Genomic DNA, 13423 nt, shown 5'->3' on the forward strand with positions numbered 1-13423 from the left:
GGTTAGCAATCTCTGGCAGCGAAGAGCTTAAATACTCATCAGATTTCTCTAGTAAGGAAGGAGCCTGGCTGTGCATGCTTCGCGTGATGCTCGGCGGGTTTAGTGATTGCGTTAAGCAATGCTTTGCAGGTCTTCAACGTGGAAGGGGTTAATCTGATCATTTGCTGGCAGAGCAACAAGCTCCCTATTCTCACAGCTAAACAAACGTGCATCTGGCACAGAGATCCCCGGAGACGCAGATGTGAGGAGCACTGGCAGAGTGTGGGCTTAATGGATAATTAATACTACATATTTATACAGCACTGGCAGTGTACACAGTTCCATACAAGGGATTCATATGTTGGAGACAGGAATCCCTAAACTGATGCTATGAAAGATTAAAAGTGGAATTACATATAAGCAAATGGAGTGTTTTGCACCATTTTATTCCCACCAGCGCCTCAAGAAATAACTGCAATTCACTGTAAAATAATGATCTTTTCATTCTTCCGCATCCTTGGCAGACTCGAATTGCCCCAAGCCTTGCTGGGCCTGTCATATTAAATACTGGTGTGTGATAGGTCTGTCAGGCAGTGAACAGGTTAAACATTGCTGCCTGTTGGAAACAGCATGGCACTGAAAATACAGAGCTGCACAGTGACCCATAAGTCAGCTACAATGTGCCTGTAGCAGAAGAGAAAAGGGTGGATATTAGGTTATGGGCCTTAACTTTCTACTAACTCCAGATCCACTGCGTGACAATGGTCCAGCCTTGTCTTAGTGATGTAAAAGCTGTAAAGGAGCTCAGTTTATTGTAGTGTTTCTGACATACCCCTACATATTTTTTTTTATTTCTCATCATACTGTACATTCCCACCGATTGTATGAATCTTACAAAAAACCTGTTCCCCCATTATTATTGTGTCATTATATCACAAACAAGGGTGGAGGGGTAGAGCAATACATTTCTACCAACTCAGGCCCGAAATAAGTCAGAACAGGGGTAGCCAACTTCGACTGAGCCACTGATTGAGCCACCTGTGCTGAATCAGGGATATCCTGAAAACCAGAACTGTTGGGTAGCCCTTTTGGCCATCCCAGAGTTAGAAGGATGTGAGGGTCACTACTTAATTTTTAGTGGTACAACCAGTTTCATCCTAATCCCACCATATCACAATTGGTCTCCTGGAAAAAGCACAGTGCTTTTGCTGCCAGTCTTAAATATTAGTCTAATTAAGTTTGTCCATATCACCACGAGCGTACATGTTGGACACATGCTGATTTCCTCTTCCCTTGTTTTCCGCTATTTCCATCCTTTTGTAATGTAAATATGTTATATTCCAGGGAAATCCTGCATCTCTGCTGTGTGTCAGTGGAAGGAATTTGAAGAACAGTGGTTGGCGGTTTGTTAGACATGTGAGCACTGCCTCTACCTTCAGTCTAACTCTCCCTGACATCGACAGAAGGCACAATTGTGATATCTGGTTGGAAAAAAGAAGAACACGCTGAATATACCACCAACATATAATATAATTCAATTGTAATTGTGCTCCTCTGTGCTGCTCAACAAAAACAGGTTCTAGAAACTGTGTGCATAAGTGAATGTGAATCAATTAAGCGCAATGGAGTGAAAACAATATAAAACAAATAAACCAAAATCAGCCGCAGTGTTTGGTAAGAGAATAAAGCACTCACATAAGTAGTGAAGATAAATGTCTAACCCCTGAGGAAGCCGGAACAAGGAAAAGGCAAAACGCGTAGGGTTGTCTGACCCTCTGATGACCCCGTAGTCAGCAACCAAGACATTTTTGACTCCAGTGAGCCGCCGAACTGCAGCGCGCGCAGACGCGGAAGCGCAGATGCCGACAGCCACGAGGATCCAGGCTGCCGGAGTGGAGTTTAGATCTATGGACGAGTTGGCTGGACAATCTGGGTGATCCAGAGTGGTGTGAGTGTGTCCTTACAGCACTCAATGCTTCAAAGAATTGGGAGAGTGTGAGTGTATCTTTTCTCTCCCAGCTTTGTTTTCATGTTCAAATAAAACTATATTATGCTATGTCCTCTCTATACATTCTTTTAAGAGAGGAGGATGTTGCAGAGACGTTTATCTTCAATACTTATGTGAGTGCTTTATTCTCTTACCAAACACTGCACCTGATTAAGGTTTATTTGTTTTATATTGTTTTCACTCCATTGCACTTAATTGTTTCACATTCTAGACAGACCCACAACACAATGCAAAAACACAATGTTGCAGGTCACACTGAATACAATATTAGGGGCAATGTGGTTTATTTAAAGAAACCTTGATTTTGACCGATAATAACACACAGATTTTAAACCCCATATAAAAAAAAATATATTGCTACATTAAAGAGGCAGGATCCCCTATTCTGTATGATCTTAATCCATCTTCCCCTCGCTGAGGAACACTTCAGATCCATTTAAATGAGGATGATGACTTTGTAGCTTACTGCATATGGCCAGAGAGAGAGAGACATTTCTAAAGTTTGTAAATAAACAATAAGAGGTAACACTGTCTTTGCACTTCAATAACAGGAAATATTAACTAACCTTTCCATGTAGTTCCAGTCAAACCAATATGTCATTGAGGACTCTGTACTTGTCCCAGGGGAAAGGTGGCTTTGGTGTTATTGTCTTTCTGCCAGGGTAGAGACATCACCATAGATTCCATCCACCTCTCCAGTTCACTGCCTGTGCCAGACTGACTAGGAATGAACCTCATAGACTGATGTTCAATCCATACATTCTTCCAATAGTAAGTGAATAGTATGCCACGTAGTATGAAGTTAATGTCACAGGAAATCCCTTTGTTTATATTACAGTACCAAATAGCAGTATTTGTAGATAAGGGGGCTAGATATGCAGATACGTTGAAGTGATGCAGGTAGCCACTTCATTTAAAAGTCTGCGCTCTTTTAAACCCCCTTGAAATATTAAAAAAAAAAAAAAAATGAGCGTTTATGATGTTATTTGTATAGCACTGAAGGTATCGGAAAGACTTCACTGCATTAAAATTCCTCACTAATGCGCACAGGTTTTGCTTCACAATTCTTCTCTTCTCTCCTATTCTTCTTCACTTCTGTATTATACTTCAACATTGAGGAAGAATACCTAGAGCAGGAGTGGCAAACTTCAGTCCTCAGCGGCCACCGACTGGTCAGATTTTCAGGATATCCCTGCTTCAGCACGGGTGGCTCAATCAGTGGCTCAGTCGTTGACTAAGCCACTGATTGAGCTACCTGTGTTGAAGCAGTGATATCCTGAAAACCTGACCTGTTGGTAGCACTTGAAGATGGGAGTAGGCCACCTCTGACCCAGAAAAACCTCAGCACACTGCAGCCTCTATGATACTTGCACTGTTACTAATGACATCACAAATCAAAGATTATGTCCCAATCATTTGATGAGAATGTCGAAATAGCAATTTCTGATACCAAACGTTACATTTCTCTCTACACGTGTATGTGTTTTATTTTGGACTACATTTTTATAAAGCATATTGGCCACCTTTAGAAATGTGGATTCCTGTGGATTATGTGCGGTTCTTCATTATTACCTAAATCCAAAGCCAACTGCAGGGGTCATAGGGCCCTTCTCCTTTTGTGTTACGACAGTATGTCACTCACTAGTGGGATTGAAATTGTGTACTGGATGTGCCAAAGTTCAGTGCTGCCTTCATGGCACCACATCACCTTCCAGCATAAGGGAAATGCTTCATGGGCTATACTGTATGTACATTCTGTCTCTGTGTCACCGTGTCACCTTCCATGATGATGAAAAGCCTTTCTGCATCCGAAGTCACCATCTCTCTTGAGCTTGATGGGTCACAGGTCTTGGAGCCACATTGTGAGAACGAGAAAGGTTTAATGGACCATATCTCTCTGTTGCATTTAACTCTGAGCTGGTCTGATTTATGGGATTATTGTCATTGTTGTCTTTGTGTCACTACATCACCAACCCTGATGAAGGCCTTTATGGTCCAAACATTGTTTTTTTTCTTTATGTAAAATAAACACTATTTTGTATTGAAAAAACAGCTTGGAGTGCCTGGAGATTTTTCCAACTATATCAATTAGTGACACTGCTTGTCTCTCCACACACACACACGGCTACCTCTTTCTAAATATTATTGCTGTTATTGAATCATATTCAGTGTGCATTACCTTTACTTTTTGATGGACTACATCACTATTTACAAAGATAGAGGATGGCACAGTGTCAGCGCGTAGAATAGACAGCACACAAGTAAGGTAGAAGTGATAGCTTTAATGGCTTCTTCAGGCAGATTTTGACAACATAAATAGTATGTCATATTTATACAAGGCTCACATCTTAGTAAGGCTGGATATACTGCAGTAAATTAGTGTGGTGCAAAAAGACAGATAGAAATGCAAAAAGATATTACCCTTTTGGGCATTGCTTTGTCACTTTTTGTACCACACCATTCTATGGTTTTAAACTTAATTGACTGGGAGGGGAGGGGGAGCATTGTATATACTTGAAAATGAGGGTTAACGCTCTGTATTTTTTTCTGATCAAATATTTTATAAATAAATTAAATACATCGGCCTAAGCGGCTGTTTGGGCCGTTTTAGGACACTAATTCCCATAGACTGCTTCAGCAGATATTGAATAACGTCCTAATGCCCAGATCCACAGAGTTAGCGCAGTGCTAATAGCGAGACGTTATCAAAATGATAGTTAAGAAGATGGATAAGCACTCGCCAATACATCAAGGACAAACCAATATCCTGTAAACAAAGCCAATTTGTAAGCAGCCGAAAAACTGCAATTTAATGAGTGTCCCTCACAGGCTGTACAGAAAGAAACAGTAACTCAGGAGAGTCCCACAAGATGATCCAGTTTGGATACATATACTTACAAAGTGCAACATTTCGGGGCCCGCCCCTTTCCTCTGGCTTTCTTTGCTGATGTACTGACTTTTGGCGCCTAGTGATAGGGGCGCAGGATCTGAGCACTAACCAGACCCAGGTGAGGTCTTTTTCTTCTGCATTATATCTAAAATCTCACATTTGGTGTGTCCATATCCTATTTTTTCTTTTTGTTATCAAAATGATACACATACGTTATATTCCCTGCGGTTAATGCATATTCATGAAGCTAATTATATGCAAAAACAACGACCGTTGTGTATCTCATTAGCAAAGGCATAACACACGGTTAAATTAGCATTGCTTCACATTAGCGTCAAATAACGTTCAATCTGTTTAAACTAAAGGTGGTATTGCAAGAGAGACTGAGTCCTTTATACAACACGTGGGGAGACTCCGCACAAAAAGGAGCTTGAGATACCTGGGATACATGCTAATTTATCATTTAAATGTACTTTACATATCCATATTACCATATACCTCACATATTTTCGGTGTGCTCCAGGGCCTGGAAGGGAGAAAACCCACCTTTAGGTACGACCTGACTAACTTCTCATTTAATCGTTAACAGAGCAACCACCCTGTAACTCTCTGGAGCTCTGTGAATAGGCGTTGTCGCAAAGAACACCTCTTTTGCACAACATTAGCACTAACATCCATTGTACTTAACTCTCGGCTCTTTCCAGCTGAAAACCGCAGTTAACACTGCGTTAGTAAGCTTTGTAGATACAGTTAGCACTAGTTCAGTCAATGTCGGACCTCTGACTCTGGACTATGACTATTTGATATGCGAATTAACCAGTGCCGTCTTAACGCATGCACGCGTTACCCCACGAGCATAGGGGCCCATGCTAATCTATGCACAGACCAGAATTTAACACTCATTTTCCGATCACCCGCCTCAACATTCAAATCTCCCGCTAACTCGGTAGAAGGAGAAATATTATGACATGTAGCGGAGAGCTGGCGTGTCTGCGTTCGCGAGAGAAATGTTGCCGTTTTTATTGCTTGCAATGTTATGGAAGCAGAATATTGTAACGGATCCTTGGGAGGCAATTAACGGTTTTGTTGGGGGTGCCAATAAATATAAGTTTATTTTATCGATAATTTACATTTTTATTCCTGTGAGTGGTTGTGTAGGCCGGGCCCAGTGCTCTGCTTTGCCCGGGGGCCTATATTGCTGTTAAGATGGCCCTGGTATTAACTTTACAACTAAACTATGTATCCCAGAAGGGACATGCTAAGACCCTTCTGTTTCTATTTCTCTACTGTATATCACCATACATTGGGATGGGTCAACTCCATAGGCCATAACATTTTCCTGCTTCTATTTTACTACATCACCCGCTAATGCAGTGCTGTGCTCTACGTGGCATGGGTTAGACGAGAATACACTTCAACCTGAGGGCTGCCTTCTCTTATCATGTCACCTTAACACTCTATACTGTAGCTGGAGTGACCAGCTCTGTAGCTCCCTTTTGTAACTGAGTCACTACACAGAAGCCATTGGTTCTTTCCCCTCTTTACATATCACATGTGGCTTCAGAATCAGAAGGAAGTGGGTGATTTCAAATGACACCGAGGCAGATGTTTGGTATTTACATTGTCGGCTAATATATGAAAGAAAAAAGTATATGATCCTCCAGGGCCTTTTATACTTAAAACCTGTTTTTCAAAACATTAAGGGTTTTGTATGAAAGTCTTCCATCTGTAGCACCGGTGCTGATAATAGCACTGGCTCTATCAGAGAAAACGATTCCATTGAAAGCCATCTTTGTCAATACTTTTTGATAGATAACCCTACATCTATCACTCATTACTTTTTACTTGTGCCATTTAGTGAGAGTATGTCCTGCACCCCTTACTCTGACACTGAAAAGCATGAGAATTGATATATTAAAAATAAAACTTGTGAGCCCAGTTCATTGATTAAACCTCAATGGAATAATCCATTTGCTGTCAGGGGGGTGTGCCACAGTGCTAGCAATAAAGTGCTTCAGTGACCATGTGAAGAAAAGAGAAATCCTTGAATTGACATCACTGTTGACATTGGAACACCAATCCATTATAACCAATACAGGAATATCCACAATTAACAGTGGCCGGTGTGTTACTAATTTATATAAAAATGTTTTTTTTTTTTTTTTTACAATAGTATTGAAGCAGGGGGTCTCCAAAGCTGAACCCCATTCGTTTCAGCTCCGGGACCCCCCTGTTTCTGGAGATACAAAGCCTCTGTAGGGGGTGCTGGTAGCCGCTTGGCTAGCAGACATAACGGGATGGGGAGTTTCAAAGCTTTCATGCCCTGTGGGCCAATAGAAAGCTGTGACGTCATCCATTCCGGCTTTCTATTGGCCCGTCTGACGTGGGAGCGTTAAACTTTGTTGAGAGGTCCTTCCTTTGGAGGTCTGTATCTCGGGAAGCAGGGGGTCTCCTGGGCTGAAATTAACGAAGATCAGCTCCGGAGACCCCCTGCTTCAATCCTATGTTAAAAAATAAGAAACTAAAAAAACGACTTGGATTGCTCCTTTGAATTCCTGTTGTTCAATGCAAAAAGCTCTTTGTCTCCATCTTCCTCATCCACAGTGCCCTAGGACTGTATTTTACCAGCAGAAGCAGCTTCCATATCAGTCAGCAAGCAAGTCTCGTAATACAATGTGAGCTACTGTACTGCACACTGCAAAACCCTGATGAATCCTGAAGAAGTAGTGATTAAAAAATAAGCCATCCTCAAAACAAGCTACAAATGTCACTGTGTTCACTTATACCCACCAACATATATGCAGCATTGCAGGGGTTAAAAGAGATAGGGGACAAATCGCTTTAAAAAAAAAAACATATCAAAGAATATTAAAGATAAGGATTCTTATCACATATCTCCGTTCTAATGAGTATAAGATATGTTCCCTCCAGGGGGCACTGCCCACAAAGGTATTTGCTGTTATAATATTCTCCCCCTCCAGTCAAAATGCTGCAGACGGGAGATGTGTTTCTGTTACTAGGGAGGTGTGTAACGCGGTAACACCATACAGTACATACATACTTGCACCTGCTTTTTATATATATATATATATATATACATGTAGAGGTATCAGTATTCGGGATCAGGTGCTCCTGATGTACCCTCACATATATATACATATATATGTATATATATATATATATATATATATATATATATATATATACACACAACAGACAAAACATGCAGTACATGTGTATTTATGTATAGATTCTGTAGATCAGGGATGGCCAACTCTAGTCCTCAAGGGCCACCTACAGGTTAGGTTTTAAAGATATCCCTGCTGCAGCACAGGTGGCGCAATCAGTGGCTCAGTCAATGACTGAGCTACCTGTGCTGAAGCAGGGCTTTCCCTAATACCTGGCCTGTTGGTGGCCCTTGAGGACTGGGGACGACCACCGCTGCTGTAGATGGATAGACAGATCCAGTAGATATTCACACTCATATCTAAACATAGATATTCAAATATTTATTTGCCTACATATACAAACAACCACATTTACAGATGCAAACCTGTCCATGAAAATATAAATAAACACAGATATACACACACATATCTAAAACACCTACAAACAGCTATACATACAAACAGAAGCGGAACTGGGGGGGGGGGGGGAGAAGGGCAGCTGCCCCGAGCTCAGCAGGTTAGGGTGTGCAGGTCTGAGGGTTAGCGGTTGGAGGAGTGTCAGTGGAGGAGGGAGCTGGGTGGCGGTGGAGGAGGGTGGGGGTCGTGCCCGGGGCAAGGTCCGCCCCAGCGGTTCAACCTGGAAGTCAATTAAAAAAATTGGTATCTACTGCCGGGATGGACCCCCGCACCCAACCCCCAACCCCCCTAACCCCCCGCTCCAGAGATAGGGACTTGACTACATAACTGGGGTGAGGGGGTGAGAGACAGAATTGGTGGAGTGAGAGAGAATGGGGGAAGAGGGGGGAGAGAGAGAATGGGGAGAGGGGGAGAGAGAATGGAGCAAGGGAGAGAGAATGGCAAAGAGGGAATAGGGGGAAAATGGGGTTTTAGAGAATGGGGAAGAAGGGGAAGAGAATGGGGGGGGGAGAATGGGGGAGGGGAGAGAATGGGAGGAAGTGTGAGAGAGAATGAGAGAGAGAGAGAGAAAGAAAGGGAGAAGAGAGGGGGAGTGTATGATTCTAAAAAAAAAAAAAAAAAATTGGGGGATTTTGCTCGGGAATCGAAAAAATACCCACTTCTGCCTCTGCATACAAACCTACCTACACAAATATACACCAGCATGAATATCTTATCATCATACCTGCTGCAGCTGCACATACGTGTGCTGATGAATAATCATACACAAATACATGTAGAAACCCACTTAACCAAACAAAATCCCATACATCTGTATGAACTAGGTTATAATAGTTGTATGTTGGCTGATATTGAATCAAATACACAGTAACAGTTAATGCTTTGTATTATAAATGAAGCAATGTGATCTCGCAATAAATGCCCAAACCAAGTATACCGAGATGGCAATTGGTGTTGAGAATAATGGTGTGTATAAATTAACACAGTTTACTTGACTTACATACATAGCGTTGGAATATATACACATAAATATAACCTTAAATATCTCTCATAGAAACATACTTGTTAGTATCATACATATTCATTACATGCATGCCCATATTGCCATATAGTATACTGTATACAGTGTGTCCTCACATACAGTATACATTTTCACACAAATACCCAATGCAAATTGAAAAATCCTGAAGAGGATGTTAACCCCTGAATCACCCTTCAGAGAATTACAAAGTTCCCCAAATGTCAATTTCCAACCATCCCATGCTGGCCAGTTCGTTACTCAACCCTGCCCTCCCTCCCACTCCATCCTCAGGGCAGTATCACTCCTAGTTTTCATATGCAGAATGTGTCCCCACCTTCCTGTTATGGTAAATACAGGGCAAGTAAGCCAAAGCCCCCCTGCAGGCTTTATAGATTCAAGGGAAGGAGTCGGAGCATGGAAATTAGAGATAGATTGAGGCAGAAGAAGATGCATACACTGGTTGTCTCTCACATATAACCCCATAGCCTTCTGTATGACAGTGCAGGAGAACAGAAGGTAGAAGAGGGGCTGAATGAATAATATGGGAATTGAGTGATACTGGATAGGTAGAGAAAGGTAGTGAGAAATAGAGGAGGGGGGTAGAAAGAAGAGAGTTGAAGGGATGGAGAGACAATGCTGCAGAATCGGAGAAGGATGAAGTAGTAGAGGGACAGTAAGATGCAGGGAGTTAGTTATGGGGTAATATGGTGCAGAGGGATAGGGAGCACAAGTAAGAGATTAATATAGTGAGTGAAGAATAGATGGCAGATGGGGTTTAATGATACAGAGGTAGATTGATATAGGAATAGTGGTCTGGAATAAAGCAGGTGGGTGGTGGAGTGGCTGATAGGCTAGAGGTAGATGGAGAGAGAGGGAGAGGGAGAGAGAGAGACCAACAGAAGAATAATACATGTGATAGTGGAATGGAAGGAGGGTGGAATTAAGGAGGGGCGAAGTGATTGGGAGATGGAAACTGGGGTGACAGGGGGGTGGTGGATCAAGGTAATAGATGGAGGGATGGAGGGATGGAGGAATGTGGCGAAAGAGCGATGGAGTTAAGCAAGGTTATCAGTGATGTTGAATGGATAAATAGATTAAAAGAGGGATAGAGTGAGAAATAAAGTGCTGGGGTAATAGTGATGAAGTGAAGGGATAGAATGAGGGGGGAGGGGGGGAGGCAGTAAATAAGGAATAATGGAAAGGATAAGAAGATAGAGTGGTGAAATGAAGGAGGGATGGGGGTTGGAGTGACAGAGGGATGCAGGAAACCAGATGGGGGAGAACAAAGATGGGGGAGGGGGGGTAAGGATGGGGGAGGGGTCGATGAGCAGAGGGAATGGAGCAGGTAGATGGAATAGATGAGTAAAATGAATGGGGTAGCAGGATGAAGAGGTGAGGGGGATAAGAGATGGAGCAGTGAAGGAGTTGAGAGGAGGAGGGATAGAGTGGTAGGTAAAGCAGGCTGATAGAGTGATACAGGGGGAGTAAGGAGAGAGAGGTGTAGGGTGATGGAGTGATACAGGGGGAGTGAGGAGAGAGAGGTGCAGGGTGATGGAGTGATACAGGGAGAGTGAGAGAGAGGTGCAGGGTGATGGAGTGATACAGGGGGAGTGAGGAGAGAGAGGTGCAGGGTGACGGAGTGATACAGGGGGAGTGAGGAGAGAGAGGTGCAGGGTGGCGGAGTGATACAGGGGGAGTGAGGAGAGAGAGGTGCAGGGTGATGGAGTGATACAGGGGGAGTGAGGAGAGAGAGGTGCAGGGTGATGGAGTGATACAGGGAGAGTGAGGAGAGAGAGGTGCAGGGTGATGGAGTGATACAGGGAGAGTGAGGAGAGAGAGGTGCAGGGTGATGGAGTGATACAGGGAGAGTGAGGAGAGAGAGGTGCAGGGTGATGGAGTGATACAGGGAGAGTGAGGAGAGAGAGGTGCAGGCTGATGGAGTGATACAGGGAGAGTGAGGAGAGAGAGGTGCAGGCTGATGGAGTGATACAGGGGGAGTGAGGAGAGAGGTGCAGGGTGATGGAGTGATACAGGGGGAGTGAGGAGAGAGGTGCAGGGTGATGGAGTGATACAGGGAGAGTGAGGAGAGAGAGGTGCAGGCTGATGGAGTGATACAGGAGGAGTGAGGAGAGAGGTGCAGGCTGATGGAGTGATACAGGGAGAGTGAGGAGAGAGAGGTGCAGGCTGACGGAGTGATACAGGAGGAGTGAGGAGAGAGGTGCAGGGTGACGGAGTGATACAGGGAGAGTGAGGAGAGAGAGGTGCAGGCTGATGGAGTGATACAGGAGGAGTGAGGAGAGAGGTGCAGGGTGACGGAGTGATACAGGGGGAGTGAGGAGAGAGAGGTGCAGGGTGATGGAGTGATACAGGGAGAGTGAGGAGAGAGAGGTGCAGGCTGATGGGGAGGGGGGGGGGGGGTACAGAGGTAGGAGACCGGACAGTACCTGACATGGAGAGCAGGGCAGTGAGTGCCGGGCCCAGCAGCCAGCAGAGGCCGTGGTACAGGTGCGCTGCCGCGGGAGCCCCCCGCATGGTGTCCGCGCTGGGGTGAGAGGCTGTGCTGGGGTCGGTCTGTGGGGTCTGTGCCCGGGTCTGTAACACACACACTGACACGCAGCGCTCTGTGCGCTCTCTCCCAGCAGCAGGGCCCGCCCGCCTCGCTGCTATTGGCTGAGATCTGCTCGGGAGCACAGACACCTGTCACTGAGCTGCAGCCTGCGACATGGGGACAGGGAGCCCGGGACAGAGGGGGACAGGGAGCCCGGGACAGAGGGGGACAGGGAGCCCGGGACAGGGGGGGACAGGGAGCCCGGGACAGGGGGGGGACAGGGAGCCCGGGACAGGAGGGGACAGGGAGCCCGGGACAGGGGGGGGACAGGGAGCCCGGGACAGGGGGGGACAGGGAGCCCGGGACAGGGGGGGACAGGGAGCCCGGGACAGGGGGGGACAGGGAGCCCGGGACAGGGGGGGGACAGGGAGCCCGGGACAGGAGGGGACAGGGAGCCCGGGACAGGGGGGACAGGGAGCCCGGGACAGGGGGGGACAGGGAGCCCGGGACAGGGGGGACAGGGAGCCCGGGACAGGGGGGACAGGGAGCCCGGGACAGGGGGGGGACAGGGACAGGGGCAGGGGGACAGGGAGCCCGGGACAGGGGGACAGGGAGCCCGGGACAGGGGGGGATAGGGAGCCCGGGACTGGGGGGGACAGGGACAGGGAGCACAGGGAGCCCGGGACAGGGGGACAAGGACAGGGGGACAGGGAGCACAGGGAGCCGGGGACAGGGAGCACAGGGAGCCCGGGACAGGGGGACAAGGAGCACAGGGAGCCCGGGACAGGGGGACAAGGAGCACAGGGAGCCCGGGACAGGGGGACAAGGAGCACAGGGAGCCCGGGTGGAGTCCCGAACAGAGAGCACAGGGAACTCTTGACAGGTATCATGGGGCATGAATTGTATAGGGAGCCCGAGACAGGGAGTGCGGGGAGCTCTAGGTTGGGGACACATAGGGGACCTGTGGCCGTGAGCATAGGAAGCCACAGGCGGTGGGACAGAGAATCTCAGGACAGGGGCTGCAGGTCAGGAGCCCTGGACAGGGGGCACAGAGTCTGAGGACAGGGAGGGCAGGGCAGGGGGCACAGGGAGCCTGGGGGAGGGAGCATAGGGTGCCGGGGACAGGGAGTCCGCGACAGGGCTACCAGTTATGGGGGCACAGGGAGCCCAGCAACCACGGAATAAGGGACCAAGAGACAGGGAGCACAGAGAATCTGGGACAATAAGCACATGGACATTGTGACTTTGGGTCAAAACAGACACCATCATATGCAGCACCATCCAGAGCAGGGTATGCACAGAAATAACAAGGGCAGAAAGCATACAGTAGAACAGCTTGGCTGCAAAGGTTCACAGACCCACATATTTGGGGCATTTGTACCAAACAGCGCCA

The 13423-nt window shown here is 46.3% G+C and overlaps 1 protein-coding gene across 1 annotated transcript in view; it reads right to left on the reverse strand.

Moving 5' to 3' along the window:
• The window catches only part of LOC142496660 (opioid-binding protein/cell adhesion molecule homolog), a 655940-nt gene extending 643835 nt beyond the window's left edge, over positions 1–12105 (reverse strand). Inside the window, exon 1 of the mRNA XM_075603366.1 lies at positions 11927–12105. Coding sequence (XP_075459481.1) covers positions 11927–12014 — 88 coding nt within the window. The 5' untranslated portion in view covers positions 12015–12105. The remainder of the gene's footprint in view (positions 1–11926) is intronic.
• Positions 12106–13423: the final 1318 nt, after the last annotated feature.

This window comes from Ascaphus truei, chromosome 6, assembly GCF_040206685.1.
Source record: "Ascaphus truei isolate aAscTru1 chromosome 6, aAscTru1.hap1, whole genome shotgun sequence".
Classification (NCBI taxonomy): Eukaryota; Metazoa; Chordata; class Amphibia; order Anura; family Ascaphidae; genus Ascaphus; species Ascaphus truei.